The sequence below is a fragment of the Notolepis coatsorum genome, assembly GCF_963971535.1.
Source record: "Notolepis coatsorum genome assembly, chromosome: 17".
Lineage (NCBI taxonomy): Eukaryota > Metazoa > Chordata > Actinopteri > Aulopiformes > Paralepididae > Notolepis > Notolepis coatsorum.
In genome coordinates, this window is record NC_140181.1 from 41,758,080 (window position 1) to 41,783,708 (window position 25,629).

Sequence of the window (25,629 nt, forward strand, 5' to 3'; positions counted from 1 at the left end):
AAATGATAAAGGAAGCCCTCTTCTTTCATAAACACTATAGTAGCTTCTAATTCATATCAGAGATCTTTAGAAAGCAGCCTAAATAACCACTTCCTTGTGAAATAATAGGGCTTCCTGTATTATGGTATAATGTTTTGTATGCTGTCTTCTGTTCACTTTTTATAAGGCCTATATAGCCTATAGGCGTCTAACTGGGATTTACATACAATATATCATTATTGTACAGACCATTCATCACTGAGTTGCTTTCTTTCTAACTTTAGTTAAATACATAACATTTCACACAGAAAACATTTAGTAATGGAATTGTGATGATGACTTTTATTTTGATATTTCTAGTCCATGATGTCAGACCAGAAGTAGAATTCCTTATTTAAGCTGGCTTGATACACTAGTTACCGTTTTCAATTGTGCCTCTGGCCCCATCCGTGCCGTGTGGGTGACGCGACGGGGAGCGAGAGAACTGTCCTGATTCTACCGTCAATGTACGCGTCCCAGACGCAAGGCTGCTTCCCCGGCTGTGGCACGCAGGCATAGTCCAGGAAAAAAAGCGATAGCCCACTATTTTATTTTTTTCAAGGCACCTCGGATATTTTGAACAATGCCAAGGTGAGTAAAGGCCGATATTCACACTCATCGATTGATATTCCACTAGTTTACAACAGATGAAGTAACGCTAAAGAAGCTCCTGCGGTGCGGATGCTTTGGGCACTTTTGTTTTCGTTGGGACGAGTTGTGAAAGTTTTCATATCCCGTGCGTCGGCTAACAGATCGAATATTTTCGTGGGACAAAGAATGAAAATACCAGGGCAGTGTTTTTAGGAAGTAACATCTGTCTGAATAATAACGACACTCGCTGTATTTTACAGGCCTACACTACACCACGATGTTACTGAAACGTTAATGATGGCCGAGACAAATCATATTCCATCTATTCTCAGTTAGTCAATTAATTCCAAACACCGTAGTTCTTGACAATTTTAGAGTTTGTGTGTAGCAGCGTGTTTGTGTGCGTCTAGACTCCACAACATACCGTAGAACGACTTTTGATACAAACGGTAAGAGTTAAAGAGAGGAATGTAACCTGTTTTAAGAATGCATTCACATTATTCTCCCTATGCCTACAGGGCGGTGCAGCCAATCTCCCCTAAAGCTAGACATAGAGTCTGTGATGTCACCGGGATGTAACATAGAGTTTGTGATGTCTGTTTCTATTCTTACCTCCATCTCGAAAGTCATGGAGAAAATAGTCTACGAACAGGTCGAAAAGTACCTGGCGGAAAAAAACCTAATCTACGAATTCCAATCTGGCTTCAGAACGTCCCACTCCACTGACACATGCCTCCTCTATTTGAACGACCACATCAAACAAGAGGTGGACGCTGGCAAATACTGCGGCATGGTCATGCTGGACCTACAAAAGGCCTTCGACACTGTCAATCACTCCATTCTAATGGACAAGCTAAAAGCAATTGGTTTTGATAGCCTATCAGTGAGCTGGATGCAATCCTACCTGGAGGGGAGAGAACAGATGGTAGAGGTAAACGGTACTCTATCCCCCCCCCTCACAGTGAGCTGTGGTGTTCCACAAGGAAGCATACTAGGACCGCTACTCTTCCTAATTTATGCAAATGACATGTCGTCAGCCTGTGACTGCAACTTGTTCCTGTTTGCGGACGACTCAGCCCTGCTGGTCTCTGACAAGAACAAATTGCAGGTTGAAAAAACCCTCAGCACGGAACTAGGCAAAATCTGCATATGGCTCGCTGATAACAAACTATCATTACACATGGGCAAAACAGAGTCCATTCTCTTCGGTTCAAATAACAAACTCAGCAAGACCGACGGCTTCTCAGTTACAGTGGGTGACAATATTGTCACAAGGAAAGACGAAATTACCTACCTGGGTTCCATCCTAGAGGCAAATCTTTCCTGTGACAAAATGGCATCCAATGTAATAAAAAAAGTCAACCAACGAACTAGATTCTTGTACCGGATCTCCTCTCTGGTAAACAAGAATACCCTGAAGACTCTGGCAGGAGCACTCATTCAAGGGTACTATGACTGACTATGCGTGCACCTCATGGTACCAAAGCACCTCAAAGGCGCTTAAAACAAAATTACAAACATCACAAAACAAACTGGTCAGACTACTACTTGACCTGAACCCCAGAACCCACCTCACCCCTGCCCACTTTGCCAACCTAGGATGGCTTAGAGTAGACGACAGAGTACAGCAACTTGCAATGGGCCTGGTCTACAAGATACACTATACGACCGGGGTGCCCATGTACATGTCAAAATACTTCCCAAAGGTCAGTGAATACCACAACCACTACACCAGAGGAAGCTCAACAAATCATGTTAAACCCAGATTCGGCTCAAACAAGGGACTAAACACGTTTCGCAATTATGCCACAACAATGTGGAACGCCCTACCCAAAGCTGTAAAGGAATGTGAATCCCTGCCCACATTCAAAACCGCCCTTAAAGAGCACCTACGGGAGGCTGCAATTCGAAACTGGCCACCATAAATGCCCAAAACCCCCACCACCTCCTAATAGACAGTCTCCTCCCCACCGCATGTATATATTCCCTCCCCGCCGTATGTATATTTCCCTCCCACCCACCCACCCACCCCCTCCTAATGTACAGTCCCCTCCCCATCATATGTATATACTCTGTCAGGATCTAGGGGTAACAGTACTGTATATTTGAATACCGCCTATGTCACAAATGTATCAGTACTAAATACCTATATGTCCCTATGTCATAAATGTCTATATGAATTGAAAATGGGGGACCCTGATGGAAACAAGACAAACGTCTTTCTCAGGTCTGCATCCCCTTAACAATTGTATGTATTGAGCCGTACTGTATTGTACCCATTCTGCAATCTGTTAAATAAAGTTTTCATTCATTCATTCATTCATGTCACCGGGATGTAACCTCTGGGGTTGCTCCGTAGATGAATGGGGCTACTTTATGATGACGATTTGAACTGTTTATGTGAGCTATCGGTGTTCACAGTAGGCTATTTAAAGGAAAATACCACCAATTTGAAGAATTCATATAGGACAGTTGGTGTTGGTGAACACACTATACTGGTGAACATCACTATCCCATAAAGTCAGAAATCAGAGAACCCTAATCAATCAATGATGTCACTGGTTTTATAGTGGTAAAATATGATGCTGCTCCCCAATGAATGGGGCTCTGACTTGATGAGGCTATAACATGTTTGTGTGAGCTCTTACATTCAAATTAGGTTTATATTCTAGCATTGCTAGAAGGGCGAGAACGAGACGTAAACAAAAACTTGTATGTAAGAGCTCGCACAAACATTTTATGGCTACATAAAGTCAGAGACCCAGACTCAGATTTCAAAAGACACTACACCTAGGTTGAAAAGCAGAACTGGATTGCACAACTCATGACATGATGGCACACATTGCAGATGTTGTGGAATAGCTCACACATACATGGTAGGACTATAGCAAGTTTGAACAGTGTATGTTTACAAAACATGATATCCCAACATTCACAGCTTTTAGTTCAACACAAACTGTTGCACTCATCTCTGTTCTGAAGCCTGGTTGATTGATTGACATTTTTATTAACAGATTGCAGAATGGGTACAGTACAGTACAGCTCAATACATACAATTGTTAAGGGGATGCAGACCAGAGAAAGACTATCGTCTTGTTTACATCAGGGTCCCCCATTTTCAATTCATCATAACATATATCATACATGACATACCGATAGACAGTACTGCTACATCTATACATTTATGACATACCAGATTTGCAAATACAGTACTGTTTGTGATACGAAAAGAGTCCAGAAAAAAAAAAGTATATACATTTGATGTAGAAACTGTACATTGGAGGAGGTTGGGTAGGTGGGGGGGACTGTACATTGGAGGTGGTTGGGTGGGTGGGGGGGAGGTTGGGTAGGAGGGGTGGGTGGGTGGGGGACACTGTACAACTGTACAAGCAAAACTGTACATTGGAATATTGACAAGACCATACTTGGTAATTTACTGTGCATTGGAGGGGGTTGTGTTAGGACATTTACAGGGGCCAGTTTCGAATTGCAGTCTCCCGTAGGTGTTTTTTTAAAGTGTTTTTGAAAGTGGGTAGTGATTCACATTCCTTTACAGCTTTGGGTAGGGCGTTCCACATTGATGTGGCATAATTGCGAAACGTGTTTAGTCCCTTGTTTGAGCCGAATCTGGGTTTAACATGATTTGTGGAGCTCCCTCTGGTGTTGTGATCGTGGTATTCACTGACCTTTGGGAAGTATTTTGACATGTACATGGGTACCTTGGTCGTGTAGTGTATCTTGTAGACCAGGCCCATTGCAAGTTGCTGTACTCTGTCTTCTACTCTAAGCCATCCGATTCCTAGGTTGTCAAAGTGGGCAGGGGTGAGGTGGGTTCTAGGAGTAAGGTCAAGCAGTAGTCTGACCAGTTTGTTTTGAGATGTTTGTAATTTTGTTTTTAGCGCCTTTGAGGTGCTTTGGTACCATGAGGTGCAAGCATAGTCGTAGTACCCTTGAATGAGTGCTCCTGTGGGCGGCTAGGTGGTGTAGTGGGCAAGGCGCTCGCCACCAATGCAGGAGACGCTGGGTTCGAGCCCAGCTCTCCGCATTGCTATCAGCTTGGCTGGTCGTTCATACTAACACAATTGGCAGTGTTGGGGGTGGGAAAGCTGATGGGTGGGGATCGGACGTTGTGGACAGCGACTCCTACAGGTCGGTTGGTGCGCCTGCACAGCAGAATCAGGAAGCGACAGGGGCGGCGTGTCCCTCCCACGCAGACCCCCGCCGCTGAGAGATCGCGCTGTGCAGGTGAAAAGATGCGACTGCTGCTTCCTCGAGTACCGGAGGGGACACGTGATGTAAGGCTTCGTCCACATTGCAGCTGGCTTGTGGGAGGCATAGCCTAACGGCGTTCGAGACAGGGGAGGGTAGAATTGGACGAATATACGAAATTGGGATGGGAGAAAAATGGAAAATGGGAGAAAAAAGTAGACTAAAAAAAAAGAATGAGTGCTCCTGTTAGAGTCTTCAGGGTATTCTTGTTTACCAGAGAGGAGATCCGGTACAATGTTGCATTGACTAGCTTGGATATGTGCACAGTTGTCATGAAGAGGGTGGAGCTTGAGGGGTCATACCATACATTCTTTTAGTGAGAGGGTAATTGTGACTCGGAGCAGGCTTCACTTGAACCCTGTTGCCTTTCAATCTCTGATCTCTCTCACTCCAAGGGCACGCCTGGACATGCACACTCAAGCACTCTCCACACAAACTGTATGGATTAATCAAAGACAGATGGCTGGTATCAGTATAGGCCTAGTTTAAGAGCACTACATTACACTATACATCCCACAGATATAAATAAACGGCTTATTAATTTAGGGTTCAAATGTATCTTCCATCTAAAGTGTGCTGTTTAAAGTTGAAAAGATGTATAAACTAAGTATTTCAAATCAATGAAATATAGCTTAGGCTGCATGCCATTCTACACCAACTCACTTTATGATATGGCAGCGGCTCACTGTTAGTCACGGAATGGTTTCCCAGCTTTCCCTTATTGCCTTTCAACAGTTTGACATTGTGTAACTGGCATTCTGTTAATACTGCTTGGGAAATTTGCTGTAAACCTTTACCATAAAAACACACCCATCACGAAGGAGTTTCCGGGGTCAAATTGATAACGAACACACGCTGGTATTCTTATAAGGAACCTAAAGCTCGGGTGAGAAACCAGTAGCTGGTTTTGCTGTGAGATCTTCAAGGATACCATTTCTTCCTTGATGTGGAACTTGGATTGGAGGGACTCAGGGAGGTTTATCATATGATATTAGCCTTGTTCCTATAAACAGTTTTAGTCTTGAATTTTGCGGTAAGTTTATTAATTTATGTATTTTTCAAGCAGTGACCTTGGAATAACCATTGAGTACTACATAATAATACACTTTATTTGTATAGCACCTTTCATACAAGAATTGCAGCCCAAAGGTGGCTGGGTGGCGCAGCGGACATTGCGCTCGTCACCAACACAAGAGACACCGGGTTTGAATCCGGCTGTCGGCGTTGCCTCCGGCTTGGGCCGGCCGTCATACTAACTCAATTGGCAGAGTCAGCGGGAGGGAAGTCGAAGGGTGGTAGTCTGGTCGTTGTGAACAGCGACTCCTACAGGTCGGTTGGGGCGCCTGCACAGCAAAGTCAGGAAAATGGCGGGGGCAGTGTGAGCCTCCTACACGTTACTCCTGGCCAAAATGAGAGTCCGCGCTGGCGGGTGAAAAGATGTGACAGGCTGCCTCCACATGTATCGGAGGGGACGTGATGCAAGGCTTCTATCCTCGCTACAACCGGCCAGTGGGGGGCATATGCGAGCAACGATCAGGACAGGGGAGGGAGAATTGTCACGAGAGGTAAATTGGGATGGGGAGAAAAATCACAGAAAAAAGCAGGAGGAAAAAGTAGATGCAAAATAAAGAATTGCAGCCCAAAGTCCTTCACAGCAGTAAAATAGACATAAATTAGCATAAAATAGACAGAATAAAAGCAGTGCAGAGAATGAGTAAAAGGGTAAAAACAATGCAGGTAATAAAACGCAACAATAAAATAGCTCTCATTTACAATTAGGGCTGCAACTAACGATTATTTTGTTATCGATTAATCGGACAATTGTTTTATCGATTAGTCGATTCATTTAAACGATTCATTTCCCAGAAAAAAAAAAAAACAATTAAAATGAGCAATTGAACATTTCAAAATGTATTGACATGTTTTTCAAGTGCAGTAGTACTACTATCCTTAGGTCACAAAAACTTTGCCTCTTTGACACCACCTACTGAAAATACCCAGAGTAGGAAATGAGCCATGAAGTTTATGTCTGTAAATGCTGTGTAGTGTGGATGCCTACTGTACATATAGGGTGAGTAATACTGCTTTCTATTCTATTGACTCATTATAGCTACTTTATCTTGAAATAATATAACACCCACCAGTTACTATGACATTGTTTATCATTATATACAATGTATCTATGCCTGTAAATGCTGAAAAACGGGGAGGGAGAGAGAGAGAGAGAGACCTGGCTTTAGACAGAATCACAAACTGTGGTTTAGAAGTTATTTATATTTTTAACGTGATTTCATTCATTCATTCATTCATTCATGTCTGCTCCACTAGAGATAAGCTGCGTCTGAAACTGTCTGTTCACCAAACTGTCTGTTCTGCTAGAGGAGCTGTGTCTGTTCTCCTAGAGAGAAGCTGCATCTGTTCGCCTCAACAGAAGATGTGCAGTGTCTGTTCACCTAGACTAGAGATAAGCTATAAGCTGTGTCTGTTCACCTATACGCTGTGTCTGTTCTGCTAGAGGAGCTGTGTCTGTTCTTGTAGAGATAAGGTATACGCTGTCTGTTCACCTACAGATAAGGTATAAGCTGTGTCTGTTCTGCTAGAGAGAGGAGCTGTGTCTGTTCACCTAGAGAGGAGCTGCGCAGCGTCTGTTAACCTAGAGATAAGATGCGTCTGTTAACCTAGAGATAAGATGCGTCTGTTAACCTAGAGATAAGATGCGTCTGTTAACCTAGAGATAAGATGCGTCTGTTAACCTAGAGATAAGATGCGTCTGTTAATCTAGAGATAAGATGCGTCTGTTAACCTAGAGATAAGATGCGTCTGTTAACCTAGAGATAAGATGCGTCATGCGTCTGTTAACCTAGAGATAAGATGTGTCTGTTAACCTAGAGATAAGATGCGTCTGTTAACCTAGAGATAAGATGCGTCTGTTAACCTAGAGATAAGATGCGTCTGTTAACCTAGAGATAAGATGCGTCTGTTAACCTAGAGATAAGATGCGTCTGTTAACCTAGAGATAAGATGCGTCTGTTAACCTAGAGATAAGATGCGTCTGTTAACCTAGAGATAAGATGCGTCTGTTAACCTAGAGATAAGATGCGTCTGTTAACCTAGAGATAAGATGCGTCTGTTAACCTAAAGTGAAGCGGTGTCGGGCACCTCCCGAATGACTGAGCAGGAAAGTTGAGAAAGATGTCAAAAATAAATTCTGATGCGATTGGATGAATCAGAAAATAACTTTCAGTTATTTTATTTTTCAGTGGGGGATGTCAACACCGCCGCAGCACCGGGTAAAGTGTTGTCTAACGTATTTTCTTCAGATTTTTATTCTCGACGGAACAAGATGATTTAAGGGCCTTTAGGATCATGTTCATTCATTCAAAAGAAAATACATGGAGAAAATAAAGGCAACGTTTTTATAAGGCAACGTTTTTATAACGCTTTTATGTTATTAATGTAACGCAGTGGTTCTCAAAGGGGGTGAGGCCCTTCTTTGGCAAACCAAGTGTTTTGGCCCCCCCCCTATTTTTTTACTTGAAAAAATATGATATATACACTACAGTATACATATGTAAATCAATATCTTCCTTTTGAATAAAATAGGCGCAGGAAACATGATTTTGAAAGCTAATTAGCCTAATCCATGTCAAAAAGAGTAGCCTATAGTAAATTTACACACACACACACACACACACACACAAATAACACTCACTCACACACACACACACATACAAGAGAGAGGGAAAATAGCTTATTTAACAGACTTAATTATTTTAGAATATTTCTGCTAATGAAGTGAAATATTTATGATCAACTATCCAGTTAGTTTTTATAGTGTAACGTTTGGCTACTTCAAATCATTGAAAAGTTATCTAATGCGAGTGAAGCGCGCACTGTCTAGTCCTGGCTTTAGGCAGAATCACCAATAGTGGATTCATTGCGCATGATGATGACTTCTGACATCTGCCATTTCCACGGCAAAGACGGCACATAAGTAGCCATACGTCGGTCATTAATATTCAAATTGACAACATTTCATGGTCAAAGTCATTGACGATGTCGACTCATCATTGCAGCCCTATTTACAATACAATTATCACAGTGTGGATGTAATGAGTGGCAGAATGTATTAAATGCCAAGGTCTTTGTATTATAGGCCTACTACTCTACTATTCGCAGTACAGTTCAAAACATGTTCCAATTTGTGATAATGGAGGTTGTGCTGGATGTTATCTCTATAGTATCTATACAGATGTCTAATCTATGTCCTTCTGGAGCAGCGCAGCCGAGCTGACCTGAGTCCCGGGACGACATGCGCTCCAGTGTTGACATGGCTCCAAGTCCTAGCAGCCAGGGCACTACCACCACCACCACCACAACCAACCAGAACAACAACAACGGCAACTCGGGCTCCCAGTATGCACTGTGTGCCCTGGGTGTGGGGCTGGTGGCGCTGGGCGTGGTCATGATCGTGTGGAGCGTGGTTCCTGCGGAAGCGGCCGGGAACAGCAGCAGCAGCTCGGGAGGCGCCGGAGGAGTGAAGCCGGGCAACCGCAACAAGGCGTCGTCCGTAGCCTTCGTCCTGGTGGGCTCCGGGGTGGTGATGCTGCTGCTGGCCCTGTGTCTGGGGATGAGGAACAAGCAGAGGGAGCAGAGGCACCTGGAGGCCCAGAATGCCGGCCTGGGAGGAGCGGCAGCTGGGGAGCCGGGAACGGGAGAAACGTGAGCTGGTTTATATACCTTTACACAACTAGGACATACTGCCTACATCATCAACACGAGACGTTGTTTATATACCTTTACACAACTAGGACATACTGCCTACATCATCAACACGAGACGTTGTTTATATACCTTTACACAACTAGGACATACTGCCTACATCATCAACACGAGACGTTGTTTATATACCTTTACACAACTAGGACATACTGCCTACATCATCAACACGAGACGTTGTTTATATACCTTTACACAACTAGGACATACTGCCTACATCATCAACACGAGACGTTGTTTATATACCTTTACACAACTAGGACATACTGCCTACATCATCAACACGAGACGTTGTTTATATACCTTTACACAACTAGGACATACTGCCTACATCATCAACACGAGACGTTGTTTATATACCTTTACACAACTAGGACATACTGCCTACATCATCAACACGAGACGTTGTTTATATACCTTTACACAACTAGGACATACTGCCTACATCATCAACACGAGACGTTGTTTATATACCTTTACACAACTAGGACATACTGCCTACATCATCAACACGAGACGTTGTTTATATACCTTTACACAACTAGGACATACTGCCTACATCATCAACACGAGACGTTGTTTATATACCTTTACACAACTAGGACATACTGCCTACATCATCAACACGAGACGTTGTTTATATACCTTTACACAACTAGGACATACTGCCTACATCATCAACACGAGACGTTGTTTATATACCTTTACACAACTAGGACATACTGCCTACATCATCAACACGAGACGTTGTTTATATACCTTTACACAACTAGGACATACTGCCTACATCATCAACACGAGACGTTGTTTATATACCTTTACACAACTAGGACATACTGCCTACATCATCAACACGAGACGTTGTTTATATACCTTTACACAACTAGGACATACTGCCTACATCATCAACACGAGACGTTGTTTATATACCTTTACACAACTAGGACATACTGCCTACATCATCAACACGAGACGTTGTTTATATACCTTTACACAACTAGGACATACTGCCTACATCATCAACACGAGACGTTGTTTATATACCTTTACACAACTAGGACATACTGCCTACATCATCAACACGAGACGTTGTTTATATACCTTTACACAACTAGGACATACTGCCTACATCATCAACACGAGACGTTGTTTATATACCTTTACACAACTCGGACATACTGCTACATCATCAACACGAGACGTTGTTTATATACCTTTACACAACTAGGACATACTGCCTACATCATCAACACGAGACATTGTTTATATACCTTTACACAACTAGGACATACTGCCTACATCATCAACACGAGACGTTGTTTATATACCTTTACACAACTAGGACATACTGCCTACATCATCAACACGAGACGTTGTTTATATACCTTTACACAACTAGGACATACTGCTACATCATCAACACGAGACGTTGTTTATATACCTTTACACAACTAGGACATACTGCCTACATCATCAACACGAGACGTTGTTTATATACATTTACACAACTAGGACATACTGCCTACATCATCAACACGAGACGTTGTTTATATACATTTACACAACTAGGACATACTGCCTACATCATCAACACGAGACGTTGTTTATATACCTTTACACAACTAGGACATACTGCCTACATCATCAACACGAGACGTTGTTTATATACCTTTACACAACTAGGACATACTGCTACATCATCAACACGAGACGTTGTTTATATAGACCACCGCAACACTTCCGGGATTCTGAAATCACAGAGATTGCGGGGGGAGCAAATTACTGAATGTGGATGAGAGCCTTGATGTAAGTGGTTGCAGCTACGGCTGTGGGGGTGCTAGAGACATGATCGAATTTTTTGATCCACTTTTTCTCCCATTTTCTATATTTCCTCCCATACCAAATTTCGTATCATCCAATTCAACCCTCCCCTGTCACGAACGCTGTTTCTTGCCTCCCACAAGCCGGCTGCAATGTGGACTAAGTCATACATAGCACAAGTCCCCTCCGGTACTTGAGGTAACATCAGTCGCATCTTTTCACCTGCGCAGCTCGATCTCTCAGTGGTGAGGAGTAACGCGTGGGAGGCTCACGCTGCCCCCGACACTTCCTGATTCCACTGCGCAGGCGCACCAACCGACCTGTAGGAGTCGCTGTCCACAACGCCCGATCCCCACCCATCAGTTTCCCACCCCCTAATACGGCCAATGTGTATTAGTATGAACGACCAGCTAAACTGAAAGCAAATGTGGAGCGCTGGGCTCGAACAGGCGAGCCCAGCGTCTCCAGATTTCGTGGCGAGTGCCTTGCCCACTACGCCACGTAGCCGCCCGATGATCGAATAGACTTTTATGCGCCTGAGTCTCCTGAACACGGCGCGACCAATTCCAAATCGATCAGAACTAAATCGGCCGAGCTATAGTCCCCTTTTCAGCACCTACCCCCCCCCCCCCCCCCCCCATACGCATGCGCAGATTGCCAACGGATTCTGAACATGCGTGACGCGGGGGGGGGGGGGGGGGGGGGGCGGGCTTGTGCCTGCTTCGGTGGCCGGTGTCCTTTCAGCCGAAGAGGATAATGGAAAAATTATCCCACTCAATGGCCAGACGCGTCTTATGGCGACATCTACAATTACCTCATTGAGTAGACTGATGTTTATATTTAAGTGCAGTGGTCTATAGCTGCTCACATTACCACAACAAGCTCCCCCCCTCTGATGGAACATTCTAACCCGGCATGGGGGGGGGGGGGGGGTGAATGAATGTTGAGCTTTGACGTAAGTGTTTGTAACTACTTTATTATTGTTTTTTTTTCTGTTTCTTTTTGGGCTTTTCTGTATTTTTCACCCATCCCAATTTAGTTGTTATGCCAATTCCCTTCCTGGTCGTTGCGCGCATTGCCCCACTGTCGGCCTGGGGAGGGTGTAGAACTACCACATGCCTCCTCTGATACATGTGGAGTCAGCCAGCCGCTTCTTTTACCTGACAGCGAGGAGTTTCACTGGGGGAACGTAACCCGGGCCGTGCAGAGGTTCACAATATTTCCCCCAGATCCCCTCCCTGCTGAACAGGCGCCCCGACCAGACCAATAGGAGTCACAGTTTACGACCAGGACACATACCCCACCAGCTTCCCACCTGCTAACACTGCCAATGGACCTGTCTCAAAACCCTGCCCTCTTTTCTTGATCCTCCAATCACAGCTGTCGCTTACCTCTGACTTCCTCGTACAAACAAAGTTTGTACGAGGAAGTCAGAGGTAAGCGACAGCTGTGATTGGAGGATCAAGAAAAGGGGCAGGGTTTGAGATAGGTCTATTGTGTTGGGACGACTGACCAAGCCGGAGGTACCACTGACGGTTGGATTCGATCCCAGAGTCTCTGCGGTGGTAGGCGGGTGCTTAGTCCACTGCGCTACCCAGCCGCTCCCCAATAGACTTTTTTTGTATGCCTGAGTCTCCTGAACACGGAGAGACGAAGTCGATTGGCACTTTCGTAGCCAATTTCGTACCTGTCTAGCCGTGGCTCTCATCTGAACGTTGGAGACAGCTGTCTAGCCATGGCTCTCATCTGAATGTTGGAGACACCTGTCTAGCCGTCGATATGCGATAATCGTGACATAAAACGTACTAATGCGTTCCCCGGAGGACAGCAGGCCTCTAGTTAACTGCAGACGCTATTTCTTCAATTATTTTCAACTGTAGTAGAGGCTCAACCTGGGGAAAGCTGAATAAATGATTGAGGAAAGGGTGTCTGCAGTTAAGCTAGAAGTGTGCTCTCCTTTGACGTCATGCAGCCGAGCTCTCGAGACACGTTTCATGTCCTCCTCGCAACCAAATGACCACGGTTACCATCTCTAATGAAGATATTCACTGTTAACCACTAACCAGAACATTGATATAAGGATAATAATTAACTGTATTTGTGTACAGCACCTTTCATACAAGAATTGCAGCCTAAAGTGCTTCACAGTAGTAGAAACGGACATAAAATGAGCATAAAATAGACAGAAAAACCAGTGCAATAAAATAGCGCTCATTTACAATACAATAATCACAGTGTGGATGTAATGAGTAAGTGGCTGATTTAAAAGGCTAAGGTGAAGAGATACGTTTTTAGCTTACTTTTGATTATTTAGTGAGCTAGCCTCCTAATGTCCATAGGTAAGGTGTTCGCTTTGGTGCGTAATTGGCAATGGCTGCATCCCCCTTTTTGGCTGTTGCTGGGAATCTTCAATAAACCAGTAGTAGATGGTTGTAATGTTCTCGGGGGCTCATAGTTAACAAGAGCATTGGCAATGTAGCTTGGTCCTGTTCCATTTAGGGCTTTGCAAAAGGAGGAGGACCTGATATAACATAGTAAACACCATCAGAAAATAATAATAATAAAAACTGGACTTTTTGCAGAAGTCTTTATTTATCATGCAGTGACACACGCATGCGATGGGCAGCACACACAGGAACACATGCATGCAATTTTTGGGTCACCCAAGTCTCTGCGCTTGACCCATCCCGTCATCCTTCCCCCCCCAAGGGCAGCCGGGAGCAGATAAGGGCTGCATCGTGGGGCAGCGCCCCAGGGACCAATCCAAGTGCTCCTGTCTGTCTTCGTCAGGGATGTGTTAGCGCTCTGTTGTGCATGTTTTTCCATTGGGTTTATCTTATCGGGAGGGGAAACCCTTGCGAGCACGAGGAGAACATGCAAACTCCACACAGAAAGGCCCGGGAGATACCCCACCTGGGTACCTGGCAATGCGGAAACCTGGTCCGGGAAACCTGGTCCCCAAGCGGGAATCGAACCCTGGACCTTCTAGCTGTGAGGCGACAGTGTTAACCACTACACCACCGTGCCGAAAAGGGCCCACAGTTCAGTACAGGTATAGAAGGTGTAGCTGTACGATACAGAGACCAGTGTCGAACGACACAACGGGAACCTCACAAGGAGTTATTTCCTTCCCTGCCTGACTACCCCACACTTTTACAAAACTCTGCAGTACAGTGTTCCTGGCTCCACAAATCACAGCTAATTGATTAATCAAAGCTTCTTTATCGATTCCCTTATCGATTCCTGATCAATTTATAATTTAAATAAGCTGGTTAGAATAACAACATGCAACTTGACATTTCTGATTGTCATTTATTGTTGAGCCCCCATGTCAGAAAAATACAAAAACTGTAAAAAGAAAAATAACTATATACTTAAATAAAATAATGTATTTCAGATTCTCTTAAACTAATTTAATGAATGAATGAATTATTTAATTTTGAATGTTTACTAAATCTATTGAACTGTAGTTGCATTCAACAGGTTGTTATTGCAAAAGAGAATTCGTTATCAATAACCTACCTGTATAAATAAAGGTTCAAAGTAAAAACATAACTGACACATGAGTAACATCTAGGAAAGCAATTCACCTACTAAAATTCCGAGGCTTCTACCGTGGCATAAGGGTGCAAACCTTTCACCTGTGGTGATACGGAACTGTTGTTGGGAATATTGGTTCCGCACGGACGCTATAGAGTGTTGCCTTCCTGTCGGCAGGTAGACTGTTTTAGCTACTAACGTGATGGAGTGTTCTCTTTCAACACACCGCCTCAGTCTTCCATCCTTCGGTCTCGAAATAAACCTTTTTACTTGGTAGCACTGGTGCTCCCAACTTCAAAAAGTTTGGAGCACCAGCAAAAATGTAGGAGCACCCACCAAAATGTAAGGAGCACCAACAATATATATGTAATAGATTTTTTTTTATATCAACCATTATCTGAAATGAAAAAAAAATTATAATAATCTAACACTATACTGTCATGCACTTGTCCTAATATACTAACCTACACTGTAGCACTCAACACTTTGATGTACATTGTTACATAGCTGATAGAGTTGTGCCCTTCCTGATGACTTGTCGTACAGAACTTGTAAGTCGCTTTGGATAAAAGCGTCGGCTAAATGTAAATGTAAATATCAACATTATCTGGCAATCCTCAGTAAATACAGTAAATCAAACTCCTCTGATGTCATCTGGTCTTTCAGAAGACCAGCACGCACACACACACACAGACAGACAGACAGACAGACAGACAGACAGACAGACAGACAGACAGACAGACAGACAGACAGACAGAGAAAGGGCTCCTTGTGCAAAGTTTTGCTACGTTAATTAAACCAGTATGGAGAGGGAGAGAGAGAGACGGCTCCCTCCCGAGCCCCGCACCCTTTCCCGAGCCTGCATTCTTTCCAGCTCAGCTCAGCTGTGTTCTCTGTCTGAGCAATGAGCATGGTTATTTAGCTAGCGTTAGCAGCTAACGTTAGTTTACCCCGACGTAAATGAATGACTAGGATGCAAAGAGTTTTCACTGCACATAGAAACGGTGCGGGGAAAAAACTGGGACTTATAAGCACTCTGGAGCTATGCTGTAAGTCTTCACATACGGACGGACGTTTCACAAGCTGTTGTTGATGGGCGTATACTAGCTACCTTGGGCTACTTCTGATTGGTAAGCATGACTGGCACGCAAGAAAGGGACGTACGGGGAGGGGGGGAGGAGGTCGAACCAGAACAATTATTTGCACTCACACAAATACTCCCAAACGGTTGCAAATTCGAGCCCTTACAAATTTAGTGACTGCCCGGTGACACTCGTTCACCTTTTCCTGAGTAATTTTACCCTGCTGTGCTAGCGTGAAAGGATTTTCCTGAGGTGCGCGAGAACCACTAGCTGCAGCCTCAGTCTATTGTCATCATCTAAAATGGATTAAATGGGAGAATATTTATACAGTGAAAGCATTCGTTTTTCATTTAGGATTTCCTAGTCAAGGAATCAAATAGTCTGCTATGGCTGCATGCGTGGTGCTAACGTTATTGTTTTCAAATGCGCAACTGTCGGAAAAACATGGCATCGATAAGAGGAATCGATAGTCACTGAGGCATGCGATTCCAGGAATCTGACAATTACAATTCTCGATTCCCTATGTCTTGATGACTCATTTTTCCTTTCTGGCATTCAGCGTGAGAGACTATATCAGGGGTGGCCAACCCGCGGCTCACGAGCCGCATGCGGCTCTTTGCCCGTCAATGTGCGGCTCTTCCATCCATAAAGAAAAAAATTAAATAAAAAAAAATTATATATATACTTTTTTTTTATGTCACTCATTCCATAAGGACGTAGAATAAAAATGTAATTTTTTTTAAATGGTCCATTTGCATGTTCTTGGTATCTGAATCTAGGGACATATATGGATCAGTGTCAGAAATAGTGTGTATGTTACTAGGCTTGAGTAAATTGTAATGAACCAAAGGAGAATATCAATTCTATTTAAAAAAAATATATATATATTATCTTTGACTGTGAATAACACCATGCTAAAATTGACCAGACCTGAAAAATCTAAGCAAATGAATAAAGGGAAGATGATTAAACAGAAGGTTTTGTAGATACAGTACTGAATTTCTCCACCATTTCTCATCGTATTGCAACACCGTTTTTTGCAAGACGTTCACAGATAGGTAGATAAACTAACTGCGTTCTGTTTTATGGCAATAACGTTCAGGTTTGTGGGAGATAATCCCAAAAAATAAGAGAAATAAAAAAGTAAATCCAGAAGTCAGATGATTGACAGGGGCTGGTGTGAGCTGGGTAGGGTAGTTTTTCAAAATTCGAAAGCCCTGAGTCTCTTCCTTCAAAAGACTACACTCACTTTTGGCTGTGCCACTTCCTCCTGTCAATATGTGCCGGTTTCCGACTCAATGCACTGAGATTTCTATAATCTTATATTTCACTAATAACAGTTGGTAAACATAATTGGTAAACAAACGTAATGCTGAAAATATACACTTTTACTGTATATCTCGGGCTTAAGAGGTTAACCCTGTGAGGCCCAAATTAAAAAGACATTAGCAACTTCAGAGGCCAGAGGGTGGGACATATAAACACATTTACTATCAAATAGCATTGTGAGGCTGAACAACAGGACCAATTGACTATATATGTGCTTAACATTTTTTAAATAAACATTCTTTTTTTGAAATGGCTTGAGAAACGCTGGTATATGGTGTGGCTCTTTGTGGTACCACAGTAATCTTTGTGGCTCTTAGTCTCTGACTGGTTGGCCACCCCTGGACTATATTATAGAAAATACTTATGTGACTTATATTTTAGGGTGGATGTGTTTTGCTTTAAATTTTATTCCGATATATTTAGGAAAATAGTAAATACTTCATTAAGTAAATGAAGTACGTCAATGCTTTTTTTTTATCCACTTTTCTTTTCTCATTTTCCAATTTTTCTCCCATCCCAATTTCGCCTAGCCAATTCTCCCTTCAATTCTCCCCTCCCCTGTCTCGAACGTTGCTAGACTATGCCTCCCACTGGTCGGCTGCAGTGAGGACCAAGCCTTGCATCCCCTCTGGTACACGAGGAGGCAGCTGTCTCATCTTTTCACCTGAACAGCGCGATCTCTCAGTGGCGAGGAGTAACGCGTGGGAGGCTCACGCTGCCCCCGATACTTCCTGATTCTGCTGTACAGGCACACCAACTGACCTGTAGGAGTCGCTGTCCACAACGTCCAATCCCCACCCACCGGCTTTCCCACCCTCTAACACTGCCAATTGTGTTAGTATGACGACCGGCCAAGCCGGTAGCAATGCTGAGAGCTGGGCTCGATACCAGCATCTCCTGCCTTGCCCACTGCCCCTGTAAATCCATGCTTTCCAAGTTCACCAAGGAAAGCTGATCTATTCTTTCATACCATGTGACACAAACACACACACACACACACACATCATGGACTGTGTGCACACACACACACACACATTATTTCAACCTTCAAAGACTTACTAGGGTATCTGCGGGGTATTAAAACATTTTAAATTCATAATCCTTCATTTAACACATAAAGTCGGGTTATCTCGCCAGCGGTTGAGTGCCATACCCGAGTATAGTCTGGTTTTGGCAGTTTTTTTCTTTTATTCGATTTTTTGTATTCATTACAGGCTCACGGACCTCTGTGTTACCATAAGAAATCATTCTGAGATCCCGAGAGTGCAAAACCGGGGCGCATCCTGCTAGGTGGCAGTATCGCCCACCCTTTGAAACCTTATTTCACACTGTGTGTCACATCTAATTTCGTCCGGTCGGAGAATGTAGACCAAGCCAAGTAAATCGCTTCATCCGAGCACTTCGAAACGCGTTCAGCACACTTGAGGCATATCTTGTGCCACTTCATGTCAGGGACCCGATCGTCATCAATACTGGAAATCGCGATCAGACAATTGGAATATTCTTTTTGGAATAACCCCGATCAAAGGTAAGGACTATCTGACGCCAATTCCACCTTGATCCTACAATGATTTCATATCGATCCAGCCGATCAACGTATGTAGTATTCAAAACGAATGCCGTTGCTGGAAAAAACGACCCCCCCCCCCCCCCCCCCCTCCCTTTCATGCATCCATGATGAAACATAATACCCATTATATACCTTTTGATTTGGAAATAGTAGCCCAGGCGAGCAACGCAAAAGCTTTTAGCAAAATTCACATATCGCTCCATAACGCAGTTACCAGGAATTAGCCAGGATCACTCTGAAACTATACAATATTCACCACGGTATAACACGCAAACGTATACATGAAAAAATGTATTCTTTTTCACATGTTGGACAAGGGATAGTTACTGTCAAATGAGCCATAGTATTGTCTCCATAGCTATAATATAGAATATAGCCCTGCAAACACAGTGACGCACAGTGAAAATCCCTATCTTTTACAGCGGTGGCCTATTGAGTACAAGGATGGCTAAAACGGCTGGCGCTGAAAGTGTTAAGGCCTTAAAAGGTATTACAAAGTCACACATTTAATTTGCACATGTATTACATTTTCTGGGGGGAAGCCCGGCTGTCAGGAGATGAAATAATATTAAATATATGAAATGCTTCTGTATTCAAGTAGTTTTTTTTCAGGGCTACCAGGAGCTTGGTGCGTCTGGCGAGAGCTTGTGTGGAACACGCAATCATTTAAATTGGTATTGAATTTAAAGTGCAGCCAACAGTTTAGTGTCGCTATGTTTTTAGTTTTTTTGCTAGTATGGTTGTGAAATTGGTATTAAGTTTAGCTCCAAGTGGGGGAGCTCCAGTAGCTCACCACGTACCGCAAGCGCTATTTCAGCGCCGGGGACAACCGTGCTCGTCACGGATCTGGGGTTTAGCGAGTTCGAATCCCGGACTGCAGCCGTGCCTTTCCCAGAGTGTCTTCCCCCCCATCTGAACCCTTTCAGCCTGTTTCTGTCGGTCATCCTTGACCAGAATAAATGCGATAAACGTATAAAAGAGCCAGGGGAATGGCCAAAGTTTAAAAAAAAAAAGTTTAGCTCCAAGTGGTATTAAAAGATCTTAAGAAAGTGTTCAATTTAACTGGTTGAAACCTGAAGATACCCTGTATTATGTCACACCTTGCTACCTGTTTACTGTGTAAATATGTCTGGTGCCTATGTTTGTGCGCACATGTCACACGTGTGTTGACACAGAGCCCAGCCTATGGGAGCATCTTGGACCTACGCCCCTCTTATTTATTTACACTGCTTTTATCTTTTGAACGGTTGTTTTTTAGCTGCTGCTGTTTCTCTGACACTATTTATCTGGTACGGTCTGTTTTGTTTTTATTGAGAGAAGCCGTGCAATGCATATAAGGAGGAGGACCTGATATAACATATACACCATCAAAAAAGAGCCCACAGCTCCGTACAGGTATATAAGGTGTATCTGTATGATACAGAGTCAAGTGTTGAGCCCCAATCAAACGACACACTCAGCATTTCCATGGTTACAACATGTGACATCACTACAGCACCAGGAATGGATCATGTATTACTAACGGGAGTAAGTTATGACAATAAATATCATTCTATCCTATGTATTCACATCTTGTGTTTTTCTCCGAATGTCCACTAGTGCCGAGGAACGCGCAGAGAGGTTCGCCGTGCCCAGCTATGAGGAGGCGGTCTGCAGTGGGCAGTATCCCGTCCGCGAGAGCAACCTGCAGCACAGCACTTCCCAGCTGCCGTCCTACGACGACCTCGTCCAGGTGGACGGGGTGCAGTACGAATTCGAGGGGTTGGACGCCTCTCCTGCTGGAACACAGCCTCCTCCCGCGCCCACTTCGGCCGGTCCAGCCGCGGCCGTCCCTGTCCCCGCCGCTGTGCCTTCCAACCGCAGAGCCGCGAAAACCAGCCGCAAACTCCTCCCGCTCAAGATCCGCCGGATCAAATCGGAGAAGCTGCACGTGAAGAACGCGGATAATTCCCAGCCGGCCGCCGGGATCAGTATAGAGCCGCTGACCCCTCCCCCGCAGTACGAGGATAAAGTGCCCCAGCTTTGAGACGGATAAAGTGCCCCAGCTTTGAGACTGATAAAGTGCCCCAGCTTTGAGATGGATAAAGTGCCCCAGCTTTGAGACGGAAGCCCTCGGGGTCAAAGCAGGGTACTGCTGCGATCGCCATCGACCCACGGTTGGGCTGCTTTGTTCAGATCTGCTATGCAAAGATGTGGAGAAGTCACTTGAGATGTGACTAAAGTAAAGCATCTAATCGGTGGCACTTTGCCACGACGGTGTCTCTTTCCAAATGCTGCCCATCGAGGTGCGCCGCTCCAAAGCATTGAACGTCAAAGACCTTTTTATAAAGTTCTTATATTTTTAACATTTTGGATTCTCACTGGATATCTGGGACAAGTTGCTGGATATTTATGAGCCGACGCTTCAGTGCCCAATTAATGATCAATTCTGTACATTTGTCTTTCCTCTTTGTGTTAAGTCTCATCATAATCCGAACGATGATCACTCGCTACTGTTCTTTTGTTTCGATAGAAGTATTATTACACTCCCCGCTGTCTTTAGAGTCACTACGCTGCTATCCCACCCCGAGACAGTTCAGGCCCTAGACCACTGAACCCAGACTTGGAAGATGCCAGTGTTTGGGTTGTTGTTAGCAAGAGAGAAGGGATGGACGCTGGTGAATAGTTTGCCTTGTAGTCATGGTGATAGGGGTCTCTGAAGGCAGCAGTGTAGTCTCTCAGCTCATCTCCCTGCTCGTTTGTGTACTTTTTGGTGAGGAGCAACAGAAAATACTCTTTTCAGTGAGCAGCTGGGGCCAGATAATGGCAGCCATTGCTCCCGTAGTCATTCGTCACCGTCGCTCTCCAACCTTAGGCCTGACTCGCAGCACTGTCTTCACTCGGAAAGTACACACAGAATGAACAGAGTGCGAGAGAGAGAGAGAGAGGAAGGAAGGAAGGAAGGAAGGAAGACAGACCAGCTTCAGCCTCTAAACCAGCAACCGTTCCTTCACTCTCACAACTCTTCATTCATTCAGCAGCCTCCCGACTGTGGGAAATGAGCTCCCCTTGCCATAACAAATTACAAACACAAATGATTCATTATGTGGCGTTTTTGTTTAACCAAACGAAACGCATATAGATTGAGCACTGTGCGACTGTCACCGTATCAAGTAGCTCTCTTCCAATAAAAAACACTTAAATTGCCATCGTTTACCGGAGACGATCATCTGATTGAAACCAGACGGTATCCCGTGTCCAGAATGACCCTGGTCATCTGTCCAGAAACTCCTTCAGCCTAGACTATATGTGAACAGACGAAGGTCGAGGGTAATGAGTACCTAAAGACGTTTTTGGAATGTGGACCATTCCTCAAACCCTGCCAGTTATCTGAAGGAGCAGAAGTAAAGCTGTTTGCTTGTTTGTTTAGTTTTTATTGTTGCACAAGAGGAAATCTTTTATTGGTGCTTTTTACTCTTAATCACTCTTGTTTACCAAATGGACGTTTTGGATTAAACGCCCCAACAAGCGAGTGTTTTAATGCGGCGAAACGCCACTGTTTATTATTATCGTCAAACCATGCAGTTCCTTTCCAAACGTGCAGTCATCCCCACCCCCTGAGTCACTTTAGTTGGAATATATTCACACACAACGTATGTTCGCTGATTATCGAGTTGAATCCAGGGTCACGTTTCTAGGTTCAACTTCTCTCTCTCTCTCTGTAATGTTCGTTGGTGCAGCCTTCCATGTGTGACGTAGACCTGCTGTTTCTCCTGAGCTACATCACTATGTACATAATGAAGATGGTGCCTTGAGCCAGACGTTTCATTCCTTCAAAATGCATTAGTATTATTTATCATCTCTTTCATTTCTTATTGCCTTTTTATACGACTGGTCTATATTTCTTTTATACGTACTGTGAAAATGTGCTTTTATATAAAATTGTAATATGTTTATGTTTAAATTGGATGTGTTTTTTTGTGAACAATAATGGAGTTATCTCATGGATATTTTGTGAGAAATAAAACTAAATATTTGTATTTTAACTTTTTTTATTTTTATTCTTGCCAGTCACATTTATGTCTATATTCCTACTGATGATAAGGTTGCAGAAGTGTATAGGTTCCAACTACTTCTGATTGACACAATTGTAGCTTACCATCTGTGTTTTGTTTTTTTAAACACTTTAACTGCCAGAAGACGTTTTTAGGCGTCCTTCCCCGCCATGCTCAAGGTGCCGAAGACGCCATAACTCGTCTTTGATATCAATATTTCAAAAATCTGTGATCTGATTCATATTTCCCATCCGCTGGCCTGAGACCCACCAAAAAGCCCCACCGAACCCTCCAGCGTTTCAAGAGCGCCATCTGGTGGCCGATCGGCGCAATCGTCTAACAGGAAGCCACTTGGACGATGTGCTATTCACCCACACCACTTCCGGGCACTCGGTACATGTCCCGGGACTCGAGCTCGTCACAACACACAGCGATCCGTTGCCAATAACTCGATAAACAACATGATTTGGACGTATATACCATTATACAACCTGAAAATGGTTCATCTGGATAAACATCCCATAATCGAAAACGGTCTACACCACGCTGATCGTCCAACGGCGCGAGGAAGATACGGTAAGATTCAGCGTTATTTTTGAACGTGTTCGATATAAACTGCTCTGATGAACATATGACCCACACTAGATGAATGATATAACGCTGCCCACGGAATTATAAACGATCCCCCGCCCATCCGGTCAACATCAGATGATACGTAGAAACTTCTAGAAGTACGTCCAATTGAAATTTTTTATATCGCGCCGATTGCCATCAAACTGTATTTCATCATCAATATAATGCATTTGGGGCTATAGATCACGTTCTGGAGAAAGCTGCAGAAAGAGATGAAAACATACTTATACATTAGACCATATTTTACTATGAATATGTGAATGAAAAAGTTTAACGTTGCTACACAATGAACAATACATATAGGACTTTGAATGGGCCCTAATGATGGCAATCTAGCAATAGGATTTAAAAGGTTATAGCCCTGCAAAGAAGGGGAACTTATCCATAGACAAATAGAGCTGGCAACAGATGGTATATCATGAATTTAACCTCCGGCAGCCAAAGTCAAGGCCTATGTAGACATTGTCTGGTGTGACGTTGACTAGTACTGGCCATATCACTGACCGCTTTAGTATTAAGTATTTTCACTACAATACAGTCCCAATGGGGCGAGTGTTTTCGCATTCAAAAACCATGATACAATTTTCATGATACTTTTTCCAAAACAGGAAACTCACGTGTCACGTGTTAAATCTCAATAATCAGACGTGTCTTTACATGTTCTACTGAGGAAATGGTTGCAAACCCTACATTGTGTCATAATTAATTATAATGACTTTCATAGGACAGTTGATTTGGGCAGTAGTTTGGTACGGTGCACGGTTTGCAACCATTTCCTCCGTAGAACATATGATTATACTGTGCGCTTCCTGTTTTGGGTAAGGGACATGTATCGTGGTGTTTGTAGGCTAAAACCTGCCAGATTTGGATTGGATTGGAGACTGGTGAGAGGATCAGTAAAATGATGGCCTGTACTAAACCAAGCCGATACGGACCACTCCGGGAGAGGTGTTTTTGGCCAACAGCTAGGCTAGCTGGTCCGTATCTGCTTCCATTTCATTTGTGCTATGCTAGGCTAGCTTGCAGCCAGATAGCTTTCTGAACGCTCAGAGGAAACTGGTATCTATCTTCTTGTCTGACTGGTTGATATGCAGCAGTTGAACGCTGGAGGAGAGGAAAAAGTGACAACATGTGGTTGTGTCCTGTGGGGTGTTGATGAAAAGATACACTGTTTAAAAGCGTTCCCTTTTAAAACTTGTCCAGGTAATGAATCCCATGTTACTCATTACTTTACCTCCTGACTCTCCTGTTTATATGCCAGTAATAGTTAGTCAGGAAGAGCTTGGTCTCATCACATGACCGCTGAAAGCCTCTACAGAGTTTGCTTTTTATCTTGACGTCGGCTGACATTTTCACCACTTAAAAACAAAAGCAGTAGCTTGATATCATCAATTCAGGTATTGTGTTTCCTTACTAAGAACATTCTCACACAGGTGGAAAGGCTTCTGTGTTTGGGGGCGTGGGGGGGGGGGGGGGTTGATTCCTTATTCCAACCACCAGGTGCAGTTGCCAGCAGTGTAATTCTGACACAACCATCTGTAGTGAAAGGTTAACTGTAGTGTGGTAGTGAAAGGTTAACCTTCTGTAGTGGTAGTGAAAGGTTAAATGTCTAGTGTGGTAGTGAAAGGTTAACCTGTAGTGTGGTAGTGAAAGGTTAACTGGTGTGGTAGTGAAAGGCTTAACCTTCTGTAGTGGTAGTGAAAGGTTAACCTTCTGTAGTGTGGTAGTGAAAGGTTAACCTTCTGTAGTGTGGTAGTGAATGCTTAACCTTCTGTAGTGGTAGTGAAAGGTTAACCTTCTGTAGTGGAAAGGTTAACCTGTAGTGTGGTAGTGAAAGGTTAACCGTTTGTAGTGTGGTAGTGAAAGGTTAACCTTCTGTAGTGTGAAAGGTTAAACTTCTGTAGTGGTAGTGAAAGGCTTAACCTTCTGTAGTGTGGTAGTGAAAGGTTAACCTGTAGTGTGG

At 43.7% G+C, this 25,629-nt stretch overlaps 1 protein-coding gene across 2 annotated transcripts; it reads left to right on the top strand.

Moving 5' to 3' along the window:
* Positions 1-448: 448 nt before the first annotated feature.
* On the top strand, positions 449-22,932 carry LOC311244284 (transmembrane protein 51-like). 2 transcript variants are annotated; one of them, XM_084333725.1, is made up of 4 exons: positions 449-609; positions 8,139-8,168; positions 9,159-9,600; positions 20,599-22,932. In XM_084333725.1, the coding sequence occupies exons 3-4, from the start codon at positions 9,191-9,193 to the stop codon at positions 21,023-21,025; spliced, it is 837 nt and encodes a 278-aa protein (XP_084189851.1). In that variant the 5' UTR covers positions 449-609; positions 8,139-8,168; positions 9,159-9,190; the 3' UTR covers positions 21,026-22,932. The 2 variants fall into 2 exon arrangements, with proteins under 2 accessions (XP_084189851.1, XP_084189852.1); XM_084333726.1 differs by lacking the exon at positions 8,139-8,168.
* Positions 22,933-25,629: the final 2,697 nt, after the last annotated feature.

Coding starts and splice junctions, on each gene's coding strand:
- LOC311244284 (XM_084333725.1), top strand. CDS start 9,191: ATGCGCTCCAGTGTTGACATGGCTCCAAGTCCTAGCAGCCAGGGCACT. Junction 9,601..20,598: donor GAGCCGGGAACGGGAGAAAC/GTGAGCTGGTTT, acceptor AATGTCCACTAG/TGCCGAGGAACGCGCAGAGA.